The 24758-nt window shown below is 43.8% G+C and overlaps 1 protein-coding gene across 2 annotated transcripts in view; it reads right to left on the reverse strand.

Annotated features, from left to right (window-relative positions):
• Positions 1-14862: 14862 nt before the first annotated feature.
• Positions 14863-24758, reverse strand: part of PARVA (parvin alpha) — a 76281-nt gene continuing 66385 nt past the window's right edge. For both annotated transcript variants that reach the window (XM_075326677.1, XM_075326678.1), the window contains exons 7-13: positions 23701-23759; positions 22676-22695; positions 21563-21624; positions 21283-21351; positions 19441-19542; positions 15613-15685; positions 14863-15531 (exon numbers count right to left, since the gene is read on the reverse strand). In XM_075326677.1, the coding sequence (XP_075182792.1) occupies positions 15455-15531; positions 15613-15685; positions 19441-19542; positions 21283-21351; positions 21563-21624; positions 22676-22695; positions 23701-23759 (462 nt within the window). In that variant the 3' untranslated portion in view covers positions 14863-15454. The remainder of the gene's footprint in view (positions 15532-15612; positions 15686-19440; positions 19543-21282; positions 21352-21562; positions 21625-22675; positions 22696-23700; positions 23760-24758) is intronic.

Genomic DNA, 24758 nt, shown 5'->3' on the forward strand with positions numbered 1-24758 from the left:
TGCAATTTTTTGCCAAAAATCTCAATTTTTATAATAAGTACAGTTTGGAATTTTTAGTGCTGAAGTGCACATTTAGTGCTGGCTTTTTGTTTTTTCTCTCTCCCACTGTCCCTCTCTCCCAGTCTCTGTCTGTCTCTCTTTCTATCTGTGTCTGTTTCTCTGTGTGTCTCTTTCCCTGACTGTCTCTTTCCCTGTGTGTCTGCCACTGTGTCGGTCTCCGTCTGCCTCTCTCCCTCTTTGTCTGTCTCTGTCTCTTTGTCTCTCTGTCTCTTTCCCTGTCTACCTCTCTCCCTGTCTGTCTGTCTCTTTCCCTGTCACTCTCTTTTGATGTCTGTGTATGTCTGTCTCTTTGTCTGTGTCTATCTCTATCTGCTCAGTTCCGAAGCTGCTCCGTTTTCGGATAGTGGCCAATGGGATGCAGATGTGTAGTACCCGTTCACTCCTGCTATGAGAAGACGGAGCAGCTCCGGAACTGAGCATTTCATGCTGCTACCGAGAACAGCTGATCAGCGGGGTGCTGGGTGTCGGACTCCAGCTGATCACTGATTGATGACCTATCATACGAACAGGCCATCAATATAAAACTAGTGGACAACCCCTTTAATTCTAGGGCTGTATGGAGCTGGGTCTTGCAGAGGTACTATAATAGTAAGATAAAAATCGAATCATTTCACAATTAAAAGTTTTGGAAAAAGTAGATAAATAGATCCGGCATCCATTCTTCATAAAATTAATTCTTTATTAAATCGTTATAATCCAACTAGAAAAAGAAAGCATACTTTGAGCCTTTGGCAGCCGTCTTACGCGTTTCAGCCTGCAGTCTTTACCCATAGGCATAAAAAACAAACAACATAGACCTTTAAACCACATGGCCTCGGAAGTTTAACATTCAATCAGCAAAATAATTGGTTGGCTACATTACAGCTGTTATTCATTAGTATCGAAGGAGAGAAAAAGAGGAAGAACAAGAAGAATTAAAAATTTGTGCTAATTTGTAAAGTTCTAGCAATTTTTACAAATTGCTGGTTGCCGTTAGTAAATAGAAATAGTCTTATTTCAAGCCAAATCCAATGCTGATGGTCTAACTAGAATAGTTTTTGCATGGCTTATTTGGCGAGAACGTTCTGAATGTACTTGTCTCAGTTGGAGATGATCGGGACAGATTTGGGATGTAAGCTAGAACGTTTCCATTCACTAACAGCAAATGGTGATCGGAAAACAGAATGCTGTTCAGGTGACAGAGGGAGGAACCAGGAGCTTTGGGATCAGTAAAGAGCAACTAAGTAACTTAGGTCAAGGAAAAAGACTGTTGGGTAGTAGAAAGTCGATGTCATAAACGGTACATTCTCTAAATGGGCTATAGTCAGCAGTGGGGTGCCGCAGGAATCTGTGCTAGGACCGATTCTTTTTAATCTCTTTATTAATGACCTAGTGGATGGGATTGATAGTAAAGTGTCAGTCTTTGCTGATGACACCAAACTATGTAGGATATTAAAAATTGACCTTGATAGTACAATATTACAAAAAGATCTGGATAAGATGTCAGAATGGGCAGATACTTGGCAAATGAGATTTAATGTTGATAAATGTAAAGTAATGCACCTAGGACGGAGTAATCCTATAACTGCATATACATTAAATGCAAAAACAGAAGATACAACGAGTATATATGCAAGAAAAATAATTTTATTTATATGAAAGAGACGCAACACAGCATGGAAAATAAAAACAACTACCAATAAGTCAAGGGGGGCACAAGGTATTGAGTGTAAAAACTTGTCATGGGTTGTCAATGTATAGGCATATCTCAGGACAGATTGATATAATAGTATGATGGGACTTAGACCATATATGTCTGCCACTAATAGTCATGGAAAAGGTAAGGCCAAAAAAGGTGTATAAACACAACACAGGACAGGAAGATATAATGCAGAGGTACTCAGTCCATACGTGTCCGTCCCTAAAAAGTCGTGGAGAAGGTAAGGCCAATGCATGAGCATAACCCAGTACAGAAAAGTATAATGTACTAAGACTCAGTCCATATAGGTCTGTCACTGGTAGCCGTGGAGAGAGTAAGGCCAATCAGTTAATAATAAAGAGACATAACACAAGACCAAGGGTGTAATATAATAAGATTCAGTCAATGCATGTTAGTCACTGGTAGCCGTGGGAAAGGTAAGGCAGAGCAAAGAAAAATTATTATATAGACACTATACAGGACAAAGAGCTATAATAATATAATAGGACTCAGTCCATATATATCTGTAAGTAAAAAGATGTGTGTCAAATACAGAGTGCAAACGGGTTTCCTCCTTGAGAAAGCAATAGTACCTTCGCGAAACGCGCGTTGGTGGTGATCCTGTTCCTTGTGGGTATGTGCACTCTGTATTTGATCATGTATTAGGTGTTGTCTTTGTATCTACTATACTATATTTTATATGACCATATATTTTTTGCATATGAGTCCTTCGGGACCCCGGCATAGTTGTATGCACTTGCACTTTATTGCTTTAATATCTATTTACTGTTCATATTGAAAGGGCTACTCTTGTTGCAGTACATCTTTTTACTTTGGGCCTTTTCAATACAGTTTTTTGGCCTTATCTCTCCCACGGCTACCAGTGACAGATATATATGGACTGAGTCCTATTATATTATTATAGCTCTTATAGTTGTATCTCCATCTCCTGTTTTTGTATATTGTACGAGTAGTGCATGCACCCTGTCGGGGTACATACATACCAACAGCGTGCACACCATATGGCTCATTTATTGGGAATTGTTCTCATAATATACATTAAATGGAAGTAAACTCGGGACAACAGAACAGGAGAAGGACTTCATTACAAATAAGCTGAGAAGCAGCTCTCAATGTCAAGCAGCAGCTGCTAAAGCACACAAGATTCTAGGGTGTATAATAAGAGAGATTAGATCCTGTGATCTCAACGTATTGTTACTAGAGTTGAGCGGATCGGTCATAATCCGGGTTCGGCGGATCCGGATCGGGTTGCCGCCAAAGTCCGGATCCGATATCCGCCGCAATGCACATGAATGGGGAGAGAGAGAGAGACAGAGAGAGAGAGAGAGAGAGAGAGAGATCCGGATCATGCACCCCGAATCCCGGGTACTGGTCAGACTCGGATCGGGCTCTCAAACCATGCGGATCCGGGTCCGCTCAACACTAATTGTTACCCCTCTATAAATCACTTGTAAGGCCACATCTGGAATATGGGATCCAGTTTTGGGCTCCACATTTTAAAAAGGACAGTCAGTTCAAAGGCGGGCAACTAGACTACTACAAGGAATGGAGGCCGTCCGTATGATGAGAGGTTGAAAAAGTTAGATATGTTTAGCTTAGAAAAAAAGACATCTCAGAGGAGATCTCATTTATATGTATAAATACATGTGTGGTCAACATAAAGGACTGGCACATGACTTATTTCTTCCAAAGACAATACTAAGGACCAGGGGGCACTCACTGCGAGTGGAAGAAAAGCGATTCCGACAGCTAAATAGGAAAGGGTTCTTTACAGTTAGAGCGGTCAGACTGTGGAATGCCGACCACAAGAGATAGTAATGGCCGATACTATAACAGCTTTATATCAGGGCTGGATGATTCCTCAGTACAAAACATTTTTGGTTATAAATGACTTAGTGACAAGATTTACAACTGGTGGAGGAAGGTTGAACTAGATGGACCTAAGTCTTTTTTCAACCTAAGTAACTATGTAAGTCCAACCGGCCATTGGCACAGTAGCTGCATGCCAATCACACGGACACGAGACTGTAGACTTCTGTGCCATAGGGCAGGTCCGACTCCCAGCAGCCTGGATTTATGACATTGCATTTACTTTCATGCCACTCACATCACCTTCGCCTACCGATTAATATAGTACTAATCTATCTTCCTGCAACAGTAACCTGCACAGTCACCAAGTAAGGAATTAAAGTTGTGGATTTTGGCGCAGATTCAGGTTCTTCCGCTGGAATTGGCCTCGTATCAGGTTTCATAAACTCAACACGAAGAAACGGAATTTGTGCACATTTTTCTCTCTCGCTGCTAGTATGCCAACCGTCCATTATACCTTCCGGGGGGTATGAATGTTTTCTTGTGGAAGTCACAGGCTGACGATATATGCAAACATCTCTTCTAGCAAGAGGAAAACTCTTCCGGTAATGCTGGTGCTCTTTTTCCTGAATCGTCTTTTTTTTAGCCTTTTTTGATGCGGATGCGGTTTTTTGTAGCTTTTTTTTTTCCAGGCACATCTTTTTTACTGGCATTTTTAGGACTTTTTTTTTTAATCCCATTCAACAGTGAAGAATCAGCAAGTGGTGTTAAGCAAAAATGTTCCCAACAGTCAAAAAGATGCCAGAGCGTCTTCTGAACTTTGGCATTGATTGATATTATAAAGTATAGAGAATTTTCAGAAAAGAAAAAAAAAAGCTTGAAGAATGATCAGCTCACTTTTTTTTTAACCGTTTGGCGTCTTTGGAAAAAATTAAGCTGTTAAAAATGCTGAAAAGACTAAACATATTAACAGCAAGTTGTTTTAACATTCTTGAGAGTTTAGCTGGCGCTTTTTCAGGTGGTTTTCAGAGCAGTATCCGCCTGAATAAAGCGACGTGTGCACTTACCCCAACAGTACAATCAGCCTATAACTAACCAAAGCCTATTCCGTCCAGACTCCAGAGAATAGAAAATGTGCTGACCTATTGCACTCATACAGTTGTAGTTTGTTACTTTGTATCAGTGAGGGTGCAGACAGGAAACAGATTTTTCTTTAAAACGCACCAATCACCAGGATTTTCCTATATAACCTAAAGCCAGTGCTATACTGGCACTAATAGGCTGATTCTATACATATGTTTAGTTGTCAGCTTGGATATATACAGTGCCTACAAGTAGTCTTCAACCCCCTGCAGATTTAGCAGGTTTGATATGATGCAAATAAGTTAGAGCCTGCAAACTTCAAACAAGAGCAGGATTTATTAACAGATGCATAAATCTTACAAACCAACAAGTTATGTTGCTCAGTTAAATTTTAATACATTTTCAACATAAAAGTGTGGGTGAATTATTATTCAACCCCTAGGTTTAATATTTTGTGGAATAACCCTTGTTTGCAATTACAGCTAATAATCGTCTTTTATAAGACCTGATCAGGCCGGCACAGGTGTCTGGAGTTATCTTGGCCCACTCCTCCATGCAGATCTTCTCCAAGTTATCTAGGTTCTTTGGGTGTCTCATGTGGACTTTAATCTTGAGCTCCTTCCACAAGTTTTCAATTGGGTTAAGGTCAGGAGACTGACTAGGCCACTGCAACACCTTGATTTTTTCCCTCTTGAACCAGGCCTTGGTTTTCTTGGCTGTGTGCTTTGGGTCGTTGTCTTGTTGGAAGATGAAATGACGACCCATCTTAAGATCCTTGATGGAGGAGCGGAGGTTCTTGGCCAAAATCTCCAGGTAGGCCGTGCTATCCATCTTCCCATGGATGCGGACTAGATGGCCAGAACCCTTGGCTGAGAAACAGCCCCACAGCATGATGCTGCCACCACCATGCTTGACTGTAGGGATGGTATTCTTGGGGTCGTATGCAGTGCCATCCAGTCTCCAAACGTCACGTGTGTGGTTGGCACCAAAGATCTTGATCTTGGTCTCATCAGACCAGAGAACCTTGAACCAGTCTGTCTCAGAGTCCTCCAAGTGATCATGAGCAAACTGTAGACGAGCCTTGACATGACGCTTTGAAAGTAAAGGTACCTTACGGGCTCGTCTGGAACGGAGACCATTGCGGTGGAGTACGTTACTTATGGTATTGACTGAAACCTATGTCCCCACTGCCATGAGATCTTCCCGGAGCTCCTTCCTTGTTGTCCTTGGGTTAGCCTTGACTCTTCGGACAAGCCTGGCCTCGGCACGGGTGGAAACTTTCAAAGGGTGTCCAGGCCGTGGAAGGCTAACAGTAGTTCCATAAGCCTTCCACTTCCGGATGATGCTCCCAACAGTGGAGACAGGTAGGCCCAACTCCTTGGAAAGGGTTTTGTACCCCTTGCCAGCCTTGTGACCCTCCACGATCTTGTCTCTGATGGCCTTGGAATGCTCCTTTGTCTTTCCCATGTTGACCAAGTATGAGTGCTGTTCACAAGTTTGGGGAGGGTCTTAATTAGTCAGAAAAGGCTGGAAAAAGAGGTAATTAATCCAAACATGTGAAGCTCATTGTTCTTTGTGCCTGAAATACTTCTTAATACTTTAGGGGAACCAAACAGAATTCTTGTGGTTTGAGGGGTTGAATAATAAATGACCCTCTGAATAAACTTTTCACAATTTAAAAAAAATTAAAAAATAAAAAAAAATCTGCAGGGGGGTTGAATACTACTTGTAGGCACTGTAGCTTTTGAAATACAAGCAAGTAAAGTTTGCAAAATGAGCAGCTTTTTGGATTACAGCAGCTGTCGATCAGCTGATAGCTGGGGTGGGTTTTGATAGGGATTCCTGCCCCTTTCCCTGTTATTTCTGCTAATTTTTATTATAGAATCGTTTTACTAAGTGACTAGAAGGACCTGTGCTGATGTCATACCCATGTGACCAGAAGGGGCCGGGCCTCAGCCAACATAGCTGATACCAGGAAGCAACATTTTTCTGTTGGCTGAGGCCCGCCTCTTCTGCTCACATGGGTATGACATCAGCATGGTTCCTACTAGCCACTTCGTAAAACGATTCTATAATAAGATTAGCATAAATAACAGATAGGGGGAGGATGGACAGGCAGGGGGCGGGAATCACTATGAATACCCATCCCAGCTATCATCTGATCCGCAACAGCTTCCATTCAAGAAGCTGCTCATTTTACAAAAACTTTACTTGCTTGCTTGTGTTTCAAAACCTATACATCCGAGCTGACAATTAAAGGTATGTATAGAATCAGCCTGATAGTGCAGTATAGCACTGGCTTTAGGTTATATAGGAAAATACTACTGATTAGTGCGCTTTAAACAGAATTGTCTAGTTGTCTTTGTCCGGATCGGATGTTAGCGTCCGAGCATAAATAACAGACTTCATTAACTGATAGCAATAAGTATTGGAAGAGAGAGAGAGAAACTGATTTTTGGTATATTAGCAAGATTTCTCTAAAAAGATGGAGTATCTGCTGCTGTTGTGTATATAATATACGGACAATGTATCATTTATACCTGATACTGTATGAGTCTGTGCACACCTTAAGTATTTGATGCAGAAATGTCTGCATCTCTTGGCAGGAAAAATGCAGCAGCAAAAACATGAGTTTTGACAAGTGTTCTATGAATCTTTGCCGTAGATTTCTCCCATTCATTGGGCTACATTCCCACAGTAATCTTTTGGTAATTTTTTGATGTTGCAGAATTTTTGCATCTATTATGTAAATTAGATTACTTTGTTTTTTATTTGCCTCTTTTTGTGTGGTTTTTTACATGCGTTTTTATTGCTTTTTTGACCATTTTTTTTTGCCTCTGTTTGATATGTCATGCTTTAAATAAAGCCGCTCTGTTTTTGATGCTCCCTGTATTTGGGCATTTGCAAAACTTTATGGACATTCCTAGGTGCAGATTACATGCAAGTCTTTTTTTGTGTGTTTCCGCTGCAGAAACTAACTCTGTATTTTTGGACTTTTTTCTCTATAGGTGACCTGTAAAAAAAAAAAAAAAAATCAAAGCTTTAAGTACTGCAAAAAAACTCAGCTTCTGCGTCAAATAAGGGGGAAAATGCTTTAAAAATGCAGTGAAAATACACTAATTGCTTTGTAGCTTCATTCCTGCTCTTGTTTTCCTCCTGAATCTCTTATTGTCTTATCCTGTGTGTGTGCTGTGTGACAGTTTTGGTTTTCCCTTGTCTGTACTTATCTGTGAGTTTAGTCACACTCCTGTCCCGTCCCTTCCTGGGGGTAGGGAGCGATGAAATCAGATCAGGACTGGTCAGTAGCAGGGCCAGGAAGGAGACTCAGGCCTCTCCACCTTCAGGAGTATCCCTGAGGTTAGGGATAGCACAGGCTTGAGGGACAGCTTAGGAGCCCCGGTTCCCAGCTATCCCATAGTCATTGTGACAACAACCCCTAAAAAAATCAACATAAAAAGTTGTTTTGATACACTTAAATTGAAAATTGATTAAAGCCTAATAAACTCCATTGGCCTGATAAAGGGACACTGGTTGTCAGAGACGGAAATTTTTCTGCTTTTGTCGGATCAAATGCGAAAGTGAAGCTTTTTGGACACTATAACCATCAATGAAATCGGCAGGATCTTTCATAATTAAGGCATATTTATAAGTTTATTCATTTTCTCTTTGAAACAAATTCAAACATTTTTGGCTGCACAAGTCCTTTAAGTATTCATAATCAATATTAATAATAAACACTGGAAAGGTTATGAATATATTTTTTATTTTTAGTGAAAAAAGCATATGTGATACATCACGATACAAATATAATTTTCTTCATTTTATGAACAGCAACATAAAAATATAAATTGCAAGGCAGAATACAAAATAACGACATGTACAATGTGGCAGACTGAAATGAACCATTATTCACCACTGCATTGTTTATAAGCCTCATGTTGAGACACTTCTCAAATGTAAAATATATATATATGTAATTATATATATCCATCTGTTCTGATAAAATAAGACATCCACTATTTCCAATGACAAATCGCTGCAAATAAAAGTTTCCAAAACTTTTCCTACCTGTAATACCAACTTTTACCACTTAGTTTTTGTATAGGTATCAATGTAATAGCGCCCCCATGGAGAGCTCTAGTGCAGAAGAATATTAAGAACTTTGTGGTAGAATAACATTAAAAAGAATTATCCAACACAAATACGAGATGACAAAATTTTATACAGAAGAGGACAGAAGGTGAAATAATATATAATTACACCCTTAAGGAAACAATATGCAGTAGAATGGTTCCATGATGGCTGCACCTTCCACCTCTATGGGTTTTAAGTGCACATTTTTTTAGCTTTAGTATTTTAATTTATCCTTCTACATTGTGCATAATAAGTAGAATAAAGAAATTATGCGAAGCAACATAAAAGTAAAAAGTCCTATAAATATTAATTGAAATAAATCAATTATATAAATACAAATGTAGTGTTTAGCTTAAAGTGTATTTTTTTTATTTTAGCGTTCCCGTTAGCACGTGCCATGCAATTCTACCCATTAATGTCAGAGGGAATATATATATATATATATATTTGCAAAAATCAGCCAAATTTTGTGGGTTGCTGAACATGGAAAAACATTGGGCCAAACCTTTTCAAGGCTGCTTCAGGAACGTCTTCAAAAAAACAAACCAAAACAGAACTCTTCCAAAAAACCCCCAAAAAGGAGCATTTCCTGAAACCATTTCCGCCTTTAAAAAGTAAAAAAAAAAAAAAAACCTATGTGAACATAGTTGAGAACGGCTGAACTGGATGGATCAATGTCTTTTTAGGCTGAGTTGACATGTCCAATAATCATCCATTAGAATGGATCCTGCAGAAATCAGTTGTGAAAAAAGTTCTGAAAACACAACTTTTTCTCAGTTTTTAAATAACTGATTTCTGCCGGATCCTTTTTTTTTTTACATTGGAGTCTATGGAGAACTTATCCGTTAATGGTTTGCTATTTAACCGTCCATTTTTCTTGTATTTGTAACAAATACATTTTTTTCTCACAGGATCTGTTACAAATGGAAGATAAATAGAAAATTCTTAAAAGGATCCGTTCTCCATAGACTACAATGTTAAAAATAAAACTAGTTGCTAGTTATTCTTGCCCCTGTCTGCTGCCTGTACTTCCTCCCCCTGTCCCTGTTATTACAGGGGGAGGATGAAAGGAAGAAGGACAGGGAGAGGCGAGGAGGCAGGACAGGGAGAGGCGAGGCGAGGAGGCAGGACAGGGAGAGGCGAGGCGAGGAGGCAGGACAGGGAGAGGCGAGGCGAGGAGGCAGGACAGGGAGAGGCGAGGCAAGGAGGCAGGACAGGGAGAGGCGAGGCGAGGAGGCAGGACAGGGAGAGGCGAGGAGAGGAGACAGGACAGGGAGAGGCAAGGCGAGGAGGCAGGACAGGGAGAGGCGAGGAGAGGAGGCAGGACAGGGAGAGGCGAGGAGAGGAGACAGGACAGGGAGAGGCAAGGTGAGGAGGCAGGACAGGGAGAGGCGAGGCGAGGAGGCAGGACAGGGAGAGGCGAGGCGAGGAGGCAGGACAGGGAGAGGCGAGGAGAGGAGGCAGGACAGGGAGAGGGGAGGAGAGGAGGCAGGACAGGGAGAGGGGATTAGAGGAGGCAGGACAGGGAAAGGAGAGGAGAGGAGGCAGGACAGGGAGAGGAGAGGAGGCAGGACAGGGAGAGGAGAGGAGGCAGGACAGGGAGAGGAGAGGAGGAAGGACAGGGAGAGGAGAGGAGGAAGGACAGGGAGAGGAGAGGAGGAAGGACAGGGAGAGGAGAGGAGGAAGGACAGGGAGAGGAGAGGAGGAAGGACAGGGAGAGGAGAGGAGGAAGGACAGGGAGAGGAGAGGAGGAAGTACAGGGAGAGGAGAGGAGGAAGTACAGGGAGAGGAGAGGAGGAAGGACAGGGAGAGGAGAGGAGGAAGGACAGGGAGAGGAGAGGAGGAAGGACAGGGAGAGGAGAGGAGGAAGGACAGGGAGAGGAGAGGAGGAAGGACAGGGAGTGGAGAGGAGGAAGGACAGGGAGAGGCGGAAGGAAGGACAGGGGGGGAAAGGAAGAAAAGGGGGGGGAGGAAGGACAGGCAGCAGACAGGGGCGGGAATAACTATCAAAAGCCAACCCACCTATTAGATATTCTGTAGCTGCTATCAATCAAATAACAATACATTTCACAAAGTTTACTTGCCTGTATTTAAGAAAGTATACATCCGATCTCACAACTAAAGGTATGTATAGAATCGGCATGATAGTGCCAATATAGCACTGGCTTTAGGTTATATATGAAATTCCTGGTGGTTGGTCCAATGGTGTCATATGCACATAGCCACAGCAAAAATCTTCCAAATCCTCTTCAAAACCTCAAAAACTTGGAATTTCTGCTCAGTTTCCTTTTTAAAAACTCAGCAAAAACACTCAGTGTGCACGTTCCCGTAACAATGTGCCATATTGTAATTGTATAGAATGTTAGGTGTTACATATGTTGCAGTGCGCCAACCAGCTGGATACTTGTGAGTATTTCGGTGGGGTAAATATATTTCCTAACTCTCTTGTGCCATTATTTTCCCAACGACCAAACCTTCTTTAGTGTTTTATGTCCTAAATTAAGACTATGTATAAAACTAGAAATAGATCTATAAAAATAATTGCACCATTAAGCCTCAAAGTTAAGACAGTTTTGCAAAAGAAACCCCAGACACCTAATAATGTCAATTGGCAAATGGATCGCGCCCAGCGAGGCCACGGCCAATTATCACAATAGGTGATATATTATATTATTATTGAAATGTTATGCGACCGAAATTCCTCGCTACAGTGCGGGAGTAAATATAGAGCTACTTAGTACAGGGAACAAGACTCACAATTAATTCATTTGTGGATCCTGCGGGGGATCGTCATGATATTACACTTGATTTAGGAAGGAAATCCACCTGACACAATGGCCTGTGTGTGCCGTATCGGTGGCAGATTAGCGGCACGCCGAGCTTTCCTTCTATGTATATTTCAACCTCTTAATTTTCACAGCAGGTAAATTGCAGACCTGCAGAAGTTATTCATTAGTGGAAATTTGCAAAAGCCATAAATTAGGTGTTAAATGAGTTCAAACCAAGATATTTTCATGTAAATTTACTCCGTCGGATGCTGCATAAGTAGAAAAAAAATGTAGAAATGGTCCATTAGTGCGTCCAATTATTTTGTATATTAATTTTAAGATACAAAATAGATAAAAAAGTACCTGCTCCTCAAAAGATATGGACACTTTTTTTTTTTTTTCCCCTTAAAGGGGTTATCCAGGCTTGGAGTGCGAATCTGCAGTCACTCTATGGGAGTGCAGACTTGTGAATTCTCACAGTGTGCAGTATGCACACTGTCAGGATTCTCAGGTGCTGTCTCCAGAGCACTTTGCATACTTCCAGCCACATTCCTACTAGCCTTGCTTAATTGACTTGCATTGAGTGAGGCTTTACACGTCTAGTTGGCATGAGACTGCCTATATCCAAATTACATACTTGCAGTTATGCACCCAGCGTGCACAATGCATGCTGTGAAGATTCACAAGTCTGCAGTCACAGAGTGACTACAGACGTGCAACCCAAGCCTGGACAACCTCTTTAAATTCATCTTTTGGCTTAAAAATAATGCTTGAATATGGGTTTTATTAAAGGGAATCTGTAAGCAGGTAATCTGAGAGCAGAAGGATGAAGGGGCTGAGACCCCGATTCCAGAGATGTGTCACTTACTGGGCTGTGTTTTGCTGTTTCAGTAATCCGTGTTTTATCAGCGAAACATTATCACTGCAGGACTAGGTGTCTCATGCTCCTGGTCCATCCGCTCCCCCAGTACTGACTAGCAGCTCTCTGTAACTATACAGTCTACATGGGAAAGCTGTCAATCAGTGGTGTGGACTCGTTAAACACAGCTCAGCATTCTGAGCTCTGCTAGATCTGCAGTAGAGAAAAAAAAAAAAGATGATTGTATCACAGCTGCTGAACCAAGCAAACTAAGTGACATTGCTGGAATCAGGGTCTCTATTCCTACATCATGCTGCTCTCAGATTAAATAGTGAAAACCTGCTGACGGATTCACTTTAAACCTTTTGCCTTCTATATCTCCTATGTTGTACTATCTATCGCTGGCTAAACATTAAGGATAAGCCTGACTCAACCACTATAGATAGGTGCTGTAGTGGTAATAGTAAAACGTATTATAGAGAGGAACCCCGGCACTCAATGTAGAAACAAGCAAGGGAAGTAGTACTTGTTTCTACATTATTGAATGCTGGGGTTCCGCTCTATATCGCTGGCTAAAGACCGAGTTATCTGTGAATCCATCAGTGAGCTCATCCAGATAACTCTTATTTATTGTCTTTTTCTGAGCGCTCTAAGATGATCTATGAATAAAGACCACATCAAAGTTGAACTGACTACAAATCAGCTAAGAAAAAAGACAGTTAAAGAAGTTACAAATGCTTTAGTAAGAACGTGCTCGCTGAGGGATTCTCAGTTAACTCATTCAGCCAGTAATGTGCTGAGGAAACAAAAACCCAATAAAAACCATAAAGAGCAAATTTGTTACAGAAAGCCAAATTGAAAAAAATATTTTTAGCCCATAATACATGCATTTAAAGAAAAAAATATATATATTATTTCTCTAGAAGTGTTCATATTCTTTAAATGTAGCACCTTTAAGAAAATATACCCAGTTTCCAATGTGTTAAAAGAGGACCAACCACCAGGATTTCCTATATAAACTAAAGCCAGTCTATACTGGCACTATCATGCCGATTCTATACATACCTTTACTTGTGAGATCGGATATATAGTCTCTGAATATAGGCAAGTAAAGCTTGTGAATTGCACTGTTATTTGATTGACAGCAGCTACAGAATCTCTAATAGGTGGGTTGGGTTTTGCTACTTATTCCCGCCCCTGTTCCTCCCCCTGTCTCTGTTATTACAGTGGGAGGAAAAAAGGAGGAAGGGCAGGGGGGGCGGAAGAAGGGCAGGGGGGGCGGAAGAAGGGCAGGGGGGGCGGAAGAAGGGCAGGGGGGGCGGAAGAAGGGCAGGGGGGGCGGAAGAAGGGCAGGGGGGGCGGAAGAAGGGCAGGGGGGGCGGAAGAAGGGCAGGGGGCGCGGAAGAAGGGCAGGGGGGGCGGAAGAAGGGCAGGGGGGGCGGAGAAGGGCAGGGGGGGCGGAAGAAGGGCAGGGGGGGCGGAAGAAGGGAGGGGGGGGGGGCGGAAGAAGGGCAGGGGGGGCGGAAGAAGGGCAGGGGGGGCGGAAGAAGGGCAGGGGGGGCGGAAGAAGGGCAGGGGGGGGCGGAAGAAGGGCAGGGGGGGGCGGAAGAAGGGCAGGGGGGGGCGGAAGAAGGGCAGGGGGGGCGGAAGAAGGGCAGGGGGGGCGGAAGAAGGGCAGGGGGGGCGGAAGAAGGGCAGGGGGGGCGGAAGAAGGGCAGGGGGGGCGGAAGAAGGGCAGGGGGGGCGGAAGAAGGGCAGGGGGGGCGGAAGAAGGGCAGGGGGGGCGGAAGAAGGGCAGGGGGGGCGGAAGAAGGGCAGGGGGGCGGAAGAAGGGCAGGGGGGGCGGAAGAAGGGCAGGGGGGGCGGAAGAAGGGCAGGGGGGGCGGAAGAAGGGCAGGGGGGCGGAAGAAGGGCAGGGGGCGGAAGAAGGGCAGGGGGCGGAAGAAGGGCAGGGGGCGGAAGAAGGGCAGGGGGCGGAAGAAGGGCAGGGGGCGGAAGAAGGGCAGGGGGCGGAAGAAGGGCAGGGGGGCGGAAGAAGGGCAGGGGGGCGGAAGAAGGGCAGGGGGGCGGAAGAAGGGCAGGGGGGCGGAAGAAGGGCAGGGGGGCGGAAGAAGGGCAGGGGGGCGGAAGAAGGGCAGGGGGCGGAAGAAGGGCAGGGGGGCGGAAGAAGGGCATGGGGGCGGGAAGAAGGGCAGGGGGCGGAAGAAGGGCAGGGGGCGGAAGAAGGGCAGGGGGGCGGAAGAAGGGCAGGGGGCGGAAGAAGGGCAGGGGGTGGAAGAAGGGCAGGGGGCGGAATAACTAGCAAAACCCGACCCACCTATTAGATATTCTGTAGCTGCTGTCAATCAAATAGCAGTGCATTTCACAAACTTTTCTTGCCTATATTGCAGAAACTATACATCCGATCTCACAAGAAAAGGTATGTATAGAATCAGCCTGATGTCGCCAGTATAGCACTGGCTTAGTTTATATCGGAAAATCCTGGTGGTTGGTCTTCTTTAATAATGTAGCCTTTTAAGTTAATTTGTGCTGGGTAAAGCTGATTGATAACCCAAGGATACAAAAACAGCTACCGCAAAGATCCCTAGGCTCAAACTACAAAAACGCCATAAGGAATAAGTGTTTTTAAATTGCGTAACAGGGAAAAAATTACCATTCAGGGACCATAAAGTTGGGTAATAATCCTCGTATTAAGATACATATTTGTTTTCACCCAACTGTCTTCCAAACAAATATAAATGAGCAGTAATTTTAGGAAACTGGATTGAAACGATTCGGGTAGAAATGACCTTGAAATGGTGGATGGAACCCAAAAAAAACAAAAACAGGCCAGTAAAAATAATCAGAAGTGCCATCTGATATACACCACTCACCCATTACCTGGATTGTGGGCATATATATGAAAACAGTTCTAAAAAAAAAAAATAAAAAAAATACAAAAGTATAAATGTTCCCTTTTTCTTAGCATTAAATAAACATAGTGGACAGTCGTGAAGATTTTCAGGCTTGTTTTTCGTACTTCTTCCTCTCATTGCGGCCCGGTTATTCCACACTGCGATATTTGGTGAACAGATTGTACAGGACTCGGAGTGTGGACTTCAAGTCACAATTCACTATGTCTGAGAATGAAACAGAACCATCAGAAACTATCACTGCGGAGGACAACAGTAAGAACACAACACGGAGAAAACAGAACTCACCTTCCGGCCGTGGTTTTGGCTTCTCCAGGCCGCCGTCTTGCATGAGTTCAAATGCAAAGGATACGTTGACGACCTGGAGGGATTATAACGGAGCGTTAATATTTTGGATGCAAATTCACCTAACAGCAGAGTATTTCAGGAGAGGAGTGTGCTAATCTTGTCGGAGGCTAGAAAAACATATCGCTAGCGAGTTAGCATTTTGGCTCTAATTCATCATTTGCGGCTCCACTTTCTTTGCGGTATTCATTACTTTTTTTCCTGCCACATTCTTCAAAATGGTGCACGCGGTTCATGAATTTTACACAAAGTTAAAGTGGTCATTATTTTAGGTCTTTAACCTTTGTTTCTGGAATTGTTTGTCAATTTTTGGAATAAAAATTTGCAAGTGTCGTAAAATGCTGCCAATATTTGAGTTGTACAGATCTAACTCCCAGCGTACAAATTTGGAGACCTCAAACCTAGCCCACTATGGCAAATGCATCAAAGACTTACTGTATTTTTTGGATTATAAGACACACTTTTTCTTTAAAAAATTTGGGAGGAAAATAAGGGGTGCGTCTTATAATGCAAATGTAGCTTACCGGGAGGTGGAGAATGGGCGCTGTGCAGGCAACCAGAGCTGTGCTGGCTGCGGACGGGGGCTGTGCATGCTGCGGACGGGGGCTGTGCAGGCTGCGGACAGGGGGCTGTGCAGGCTGCGGACGGGGGCTGTGCAGGCTGCGGACGGGGGCTGTGCAAAGCGGGGCAGTGCGGCGGGTGAGATACTCTGTCAGTGGTGCGGGCTTCAAATAATGGCGCACAGAGTTGGCACGTGCGCAGATGGAGCTCTCAGCTCAATATCTCTTCTGCACATGCGCCTCCTCTGGCGCTGGAGGTGGCGCATGCACAGATGAGATCTCGGCTAGTCATTGAGCCGAGAGCTCAATCTGAGCATGCACCGACCCCAGGCGCCATTTTTTTTTTTCAAGCCCGCACAGCCAACAGAGCATCTGTGACACCCGCCTGCTCCATACAGCCAGCACAGCCCCCATTGCAGCATCGCCCTACTACAGCACCGCCCCTGCCTCCCATGACCCCGCTCCACCACCGCTATCCTCCCCCCCCCCCCTCCGGTAAGACACCAAAGTATAAGACGGAGCCCTTTTTTTTTTTTTCTTTTTTAACCTTTTTTATCTCTAAATTTTGGGTGCGTTTTATAATCCGGTGCGTCTTATACAACGAAAAATGCGGTACTTAAAGAGTTAGGCGCAAATGAAAAACAAGCGAAAAACAGCCAAAAAAATTCGACAAAAAAAAATGGCACAAGTGCAATAAGGAATACGGTCAGTTATATCCAATACACAATTTTCTGCAGTTACTCTAAAGGGGTTTTCTCAACATCACAAAGGGATCATTAAAATTGTAAACTTCTTATAAAAACAAGAAACTTTGCAATATGACCCTTAATAAAAAAGTCCTTTCTATTTCCAGGAACGGATGGATTTTTAATAGTATATAATGTAAAGTTGTTTACTGTTCGCTGCCAAGATTACAGACTACCGCGGCAGTCTATCAGTGGTGGCCAGTATTCTATACAAAAGGAAAGTGCGCATACAAACTCTTTGATATAGGACTAGTAAGCACTGATCTAAAGTTGTCCAAATTGCCGAATCTCGACAGCTTTAGTGCTTTTGCGCTCCTCCGATGCTACAGACACAACGCAAGTGCTTCTACTTGCAGCATCATTGAGGGCAGAGTTCGCACCAGCGGCCAAAGCGACCAGTCATACTGTCAATCATCAGGAACCCACCTCCCATTGCAAGAACCAAGCCAGGAGGCAGAGAGGCGATACGTTTCTGAAACGTTCAGAATAACCCTTTAACGTGAACGTAGTACTTATTTTACTAAATAAAACTAGTTATAAAAACTTTGTTATAATAAGTCCTTAACTGATGAGACCTTCCCTTATTATAGCTATTACTGCAGTAGATCTTCTTCAGCTCTTTTCTGCCAAGACAAACCCCTAAGAAAACCCAGACCACAGATGTTACACTCAACATGTTTGCTACACATTAAAACTACGCATCAGCAAAATAGTAATGTCTGTAAAAATGGATTTTAAAATCGACTTGTTTGCTTCACCCAGCAAAAGAGAAAGAAAATCCACAAAACCAACCTGATGACAGGGAGAATGTACTGAGAAAGCTTTAACCTATAACATTAGGCCTAGCAAATGCCTGATTGTAAGCCACAGGAGAGCGCCCCCTTCTATGCACCGCTACTGGAGACTAATTAACAAATTACAGCACCCTTTAGGTGGCCCAAGAGGAGCAGTGCATACGATGGGGGGACCGGGAGCGCAGACAACGGGGTACGGGGCCCGGGAGCACAGACAATGGGTGGAGGGGGGGCCGGGAGCGCAGACGACGGAGAAGGGGGCCCAGGAGTGCAGACAATGGGGGGAGGGGGACCTGGGAGTGCAGATGATGGGAAAGGGGGCCCGGGAGCGCAGACAACGGGGTAGGGGGCCCGGGAGCGCAGACGGGGAAGGGGGCCCGGGAGCGCAGACAATGGGGGGAGGGGGGTTTCGGGAGCGCAGACGACGGGGAAGGGGGCCTGGGAGCGCAGACAATGGGGAAGGGGGCCCGGGAGCACAGATGATGAGGGGAGGGGGGACCAGGAGCGCAGACGATGGGGGGGTGAGGGGGGCAGGAGCGCAGACGATGGGGGGTGGAGGGGGGCAGGTGCGCAGACGATGGGAGGGAGGGGGGGCGGGAGCGCAGGCGATCGTGGGGGAGGAGGGGGGGTGGGAGCGCAGACGATCGGGGGGAGAGGGGGGGGCGGGAGCGCAGACGATGGGGGGGAGGGTGGACCGGGAGCGCATACGACGGGGGGAGGGGGGACCGGGAGTGCAGACGACGGGGGGAGGGGGGAATGTGGGAGCGCAGACGACGGGGGGAAGGGGGGAATCTGGGAGCGCAGACGACGGGGAAGGGGGCTCAGGAGCGCAGATGACGGGGAAGGGGGCTCGGGAGCGCAGATGACGAGGGGGAGGGGAGCGCAGACGATGGGGGTTGTGGGGGGGGACCACAACCCCGCAGACGATGGGGGGCAGCAATTAGCAAAGATGGGAAAACCTAAAGTGCTACAGACAGTAACATGATCCTTTTGTATTACAAGCGCTTTTTTACATTTCAGAGTTGGGGTATGCAAAGAAAGTAGGAACCCGCAGGCTTGAGAGAAGCAGAAATGTGAACCTAAGTGGGTGTAAAGCCTCAAGCAATAAGGAAGGCTCATGTGGATTGTGGCCCAAGAGTAAAGTGCACCCACTAATGTACAAAGGGGTTGTTCTAGCACAGGGAGTGCAGGAGCAGCGGAAAGGTCCCTCTTCATCAGAGTGCCAGGAATGATTGCAGCAAGTGATCAGATACAGGAGAGAAAACTTACACTTGGTATAGGGAACATTTCCATAGCTTTTTTTTTTTTCAGGAGTTTTTGGAGCAGAAATTCTCCAAGCCAAACATGTGGAATTTGGAGAATTTTAGCTCTAAAGCTCCTGAAAAAAAAATTCATTGTACGAAGACTATCACTATCATGCCTGATCCTCCTCTCCCCTGACATTATCAGGATCCTACTCTTACAGAAGGTTCAGATGACTTTAGTGTACTGTATATTGGGGCAAAGCTTCCCGTATACTTTACATGACATAAAAAATTTAGATTATTTGACCCCTTTAATATCACATTGTACATAGTTCATCTGGTAAATGCTATTCACTTAGTTCTCAAAAATATATTGAAATATTAACTATAATAAAGACATTTTGGAGATAATCTTCTATAGATTTACCTTTTGCTCAAAACTGTCTGGAGTTAGGAAGAAATTGTGAAGGGGCACAAAATATCCTTCCAAAAGACCCATCAGTAGTACAAGATAGACGCCATCTGCAAACTAAAAATACAAGTATTTAAAAAGTTGTTTATAAATACAATTGATGAGATAAGAAAATAAGTTACTTTGTAATATATATACCCTTTCCCATTTCTGCTTGTTGCCTGCAGTGTAAAGAATGGAGGTTTTCATAGGTACTTATCAAGAAATGTGTAATATAACCTTTCTGCACTCTGCTTGTTATTACACTGGATGTGTAAACTGTATCTAGAGGAATTACATGTATCCATACATAGATGACCCTGGATGTGTCCACACCAGCCAGAATAAAACCCCCCATACTTTACACAGATGACTGGATCCAAACAACTATACATTGGTGCAAAATATCAACGGTATAAAGACCACCCCCAAATTTAGAGATAGAAAAAAAAGTAACAAAAAAAAGAAAAAGAAAAAGGGGTCAGTCTTATACTGCCGTGGTGTCTTACCGGAGGGGAAGGCGGCAGGGGTGGTGGAGCGGAGTCACAGGAGGCAGGGGCGGTGCTGGAGTAGGGTGATGCTGCAGGAGCTGCGATAAGGTCTGTGCTGGCAGCGGTGGGGGGAGGGGTTTTTTGTGCAGGCAGTGGTGGGGGGGGGGGGGTTTTGTGCAGGCAGCAGTGCGGGGGAGGGGTCTGTGCAGACAGCGGCGGGAGGGGTCTGTGCAGACAGCGGCGGGAGGGGTCTGTGCAGACAGCGGCGGGAGGGGTCTGTGCAGACAGCGGCGGGAGGGGTCTGTGCAGACAGCGGCGGGAGGGGTCTGTGCAGACAGCGGCGGGAGGGGTCTGTGCAGACAGCGGCGGGAGGGGTCTGTGCAGACAGCAGCGGGAGGGGTCTGTGCAGACAGCGGCGGGAGGGGTCTGTGCAGACAGCGGCGGGAGGGGTCTGTGCAGACAGCGGCGGGAGGGGTCTGTGCAGACAGCGGCGGGAGGGGTCTGTGCAGACAGCGGCGGGAGGGGTCTGTGCAGACAGCGGCGGGAGGGGTCTGTGCTGGCAGCGGTGGGGGTCTGTGCTGGCAGCGGTGGGGGGGGTCTGTGCTGACAGCGGTGGGGGGGTCTGTGCTGACAGCGGTGGGGGGGTCTGTGCTGACAGCGGTGGGGGGGGGGTCTGTGCTGACAGCAGTGGGGGGTCTGTGCTGACCACGGTAGGGGGGGGTCTGTGCTGAGTGTGGAAGCTGTGCTGGCTGTGTGGAGCAGGCTGGTGCGATGGGTGTCCCAGATGCTCTGTCAGTGGTGTGGGCTTAAAATAAATGACGCCAGGAGTGGCGTATGCGCAGATAGAGCACTCAGCTCAAATGAAAAGCCGAGATGTCATCTGGGCACGCGCCACCTCTGTGGAGCCATGTTCCTTAAGTCTGCTGCTGGGAAATCAACATGCCGAAAGTGGAGAGTGCGCAGATGAGAGCTTGAGCCGAGAGCTCCATCTGCGCAAGCGCCGACTTCAGGCGCCATTATTTGAAGCCAGAGCATCTGGGGCACCCACCGCACCACCTTGCTCCCCACCTGTGCAGCCTGCACAGCCAGCCAGGCACCCGCACAGATAAGCGGCAGCTCAGACAGCTGCCTGCACAGAGAGGTAGCCAGCCGGCCGCCCGCACAGACCTCACCGCAGCTAGCAATTCTCCATTTCCCGGTAAGCTATATTCTGATTTTACGATGCACCTCTCATTTTCCTCCCAAATTTTTGGGATGAAAAGTGCGTCTTATAATCCAAAAAATACGGCATATGTTAATAAGGATGTAACATAGAATCGCTCCTTACCTGTGTCTCCAGCTCTGTCACTTCCAAGTTCAGTTTATTGAGGTGTTTATTTACAAAAGTTATCAGAGTCTAAAAGTTAGAAAAGAAACAATAATAGAATGCATCAATCAAACAAACTTCAACTGTAACAATAGGAATGTATCATTCAAACTTCCACTCCCGTCATCTCATAAGTGGGGGCTTTTCTCTTTTTGCCCCATCAATACTGTCAACATTACTTATTGCACAACCCCATAAACATTAGATAGTTGTTTCCAACTCCCCCCACCCAATAACTAACCTTTTTAACAACATTAAGTTTATCAGGTGCGTGGTCAAACAGTGTATCGAAAGCATCCCTCTCTGGAAAGAAAAAAAGATTAACATAGAAATAATGCACATAGAAATGTATACTTTGTTGCAAACTAAAAACATTCTAAGCTATTGACATATTGTAGCCAGGTCATTATGGGGGACTTTCCTCAGGGATCCCGCCACCCCTCAGTCTCTTAAAGGGGTTGTCCAGGCATAAGGTATTGATGACGTATCAGTAGCATATGTCCTCAATAGCAGATCAGTAGGGGTCTGACATCCTGCACCCCCAAAAATCAGCAGATTTTTGCGCCGGCTACATGAAAATGCAGCTGTGATCAAAATGAAGCAGCCGCTGCTGGCTCGTGTGATGCAGATTTTATGCAAAAGAATAGGAGCTGCCAGAACGGACTGCTACACTTTGATCGGAACTGCGCTTGGAGGTTCCATTATCCGGCAAGTGCCAGAGTAAAACAAAACGGTTGGAAGTAGGGAGCGCCAGTTGTAAGACCCCCATTGATCCTCAGAACACAGCCCTGAACAGCTCTGTATGTATGTGAGCAATGCTCCATTCATTGTCCGTGGGACATCTGGAGATATATTTAAGTTCAAAATATATCAAAAAGTTGTCCTAGTATTCATAATAAAAAGAAAAGCCACTTTGGCTACTGCATACAGCAAAAAAAAAAAATAAAAAAAAAAAAAAAATATTATATTATAGTATAATAATTTTTTTATATATATATATATATATATATATATATATATATATATATATGCGCCAGATAGATCGGCAGCAAATGGCGGGTCTTTGGTGACTAGTAACCATCATGATCAATGAAGCCTACACTCTAATGTCAGCACAGTACTTAATGCTCAGGCCATGCACGTCTGTAGGTGCAGGTGCAATGATTGCTTCGTCAATCATCAGGAGCTGCTGAAGATACATGACACCACCATGTCCGACTCTCCATCTGTGCAACATTTATGTATCCAAATAATTACCATTTTACTATCCGCAGGATGCCAGACTATTGGAATTTTACCGTATTTGCTTATCATTTCTAATTTTTAAATGACATAAAACATCCACTACACTCACCGTGTCTTCCTGATAAGGCCCTTTACAGATAAAACAAAACAGAAATAAAAAAAAATTGTACATTAATTTTTAAAAATATTCAATCAATTATTACAAATAACAGTATTCAAGCTGCAGCAGCATCTTATCATCTACAAACCATATTTATTCCAATGGGGAAAAGTTGATGTGAAAATAATGTATTTATTTTTTTAATCAATCACATTTTTTGAAGTGTCCTGTCCTAAAATTACTCTACATACCCTGCTTATGTGTTTGCATGAGTGTCTTCAGTAGAACAGTGAGTGCAGCTCTAGAGTATAATACAGGGCACAATTCAAGATCAGTACAGGATAAGTAATGGACTCCACCAGCGGAACAGTGAGTACAGCTCTGAAGTATAATACAGGATGTAACCCCAGGATCAGTACAGGATAAGTAATGTAATGTATGTACACAGTGACTGCACCAGCAGAATAGTGAGTGCAGCTCTGGAGTATAATACAGGATGTAACTCAGGATCAGTACAGGATAGTAATGTAATGTATGTACACAGTGACTGCACCAGCAGAAGAGCGAGTGCAGCTCAGGAGTATAATACAGGATCAGTAATGTAATGTATGTACACAGTGATTCCACCAACAGAATAGTGAGTGCAGCTTTGGAGTATAATACAGTATGTAATGCAGGATCAGTACAGGATAAGTAATGTAATGTATGTACACAGTGACTGTACCAGCAGAATAGTGAGTGCAGCTCTGAAGTATAATGCAGGATGTAACTCAGAATCAGTGCAGGATACAGTTTATTCAACTGCTCTATTAATCCTGTAGTCAAATTAATATGATTGGACTACCCCATTGAATATATGGATGTTACCCAAATAAGGGACTGTACTTAACGTGTGCCAACTCTCCTGATCATCCTGGCACATTGGGATTGGATAGACCTCTGCTTTCACATTAAACACACTGACATCAGATTAGATTGCTCATTCACATCTGTTCTACATTAAGAACCATCAGACAGAAATGATGATCACATACTCGGTGTCACCGGTGATTTCCTCCTGGATCTGGCGAGACTGCAGCATTCCGTCCAGCTTCTGAAACAGTAAAGTCACACAAGTGAGTGCACAGTATACACAGCAGGAGAGTCACTACAAGACAACTGGATTTGTTTTATAGAATGTGATGGAATAAACGAGTGAGGATAATTTTGCAACTGAATTGCTCTCATGCTTTTGACATAAAAATATTGATTATTCAGAGTCCTCCAATGCGTCTAAAATGGAAATACTTTACCAAAAAGCTTTGGTTAAGATTTTCTGTCATTTTAGGAATCCAGCTCCTATTTAGACTTTTGTGTCTACATGGTTACAGTCTACAAGCTCTCTCTGTTATCTGCCCTCTGCTGCTGTCAGACTGCAGAGGTAGTAGCCTTGGAGCCACATACCCGTGTTTCTCCGAAAATAAGGCAGGGTCTTATAATTATTTTGCTTGGAAAGGTGGGATAGGGCTTATTTTCAGGGGATGTCTTATTTGTTCAATCCATATTTACTCTTCTTAAGCCAAAAAACAACAACAATCATATCACATTCTGGAACATTAACATTATTCTCCAAACTATGTGTGTGTGCATGAGATTATATATATATACATATATATATATATATATACATATATAGATATATATATACATATATAGATATATATATAGATATATATATACATATATAGATATATATATAGATAGATATATATATATAGGTAGATATATAGAGAGAGAGAGAGAGAGAGAGAAGAGAGAGATATATAGAGATTATATATATATATATTATAATATATATATATATATATATTATAATATATATATATATATATATATATATATATGTATATATATATATATATATATATATTATATATAGATATATATATATATATATATATATAGATAGATATAGAGAGAGAGAGAGAGAGAGATAGAGATAGATATATAGAGATAGATAGATAGAGAGATATGAGAGATATATATATATATATATATATATATATATATATATATATATATATATATATATATATATTATAATATATATATT

This window comes from Anomaloglossus baeobatrachus, chromosome 10 (assembly GCF_048569485.1).
Source record: "Anomaloglossus baeobatrachus isolate aAnoBae1 chromosome 10, aAnoBae1.hap1, whole genome shotgun sequence".
In the NCBI taxonomy this organism is placed as follows: Eukaryota; Metazoa; Chordata; class Amphibia; order Anura; family Aromobatidae; genus Anomaloglossus; species Anomaloglossus baeobatrachus.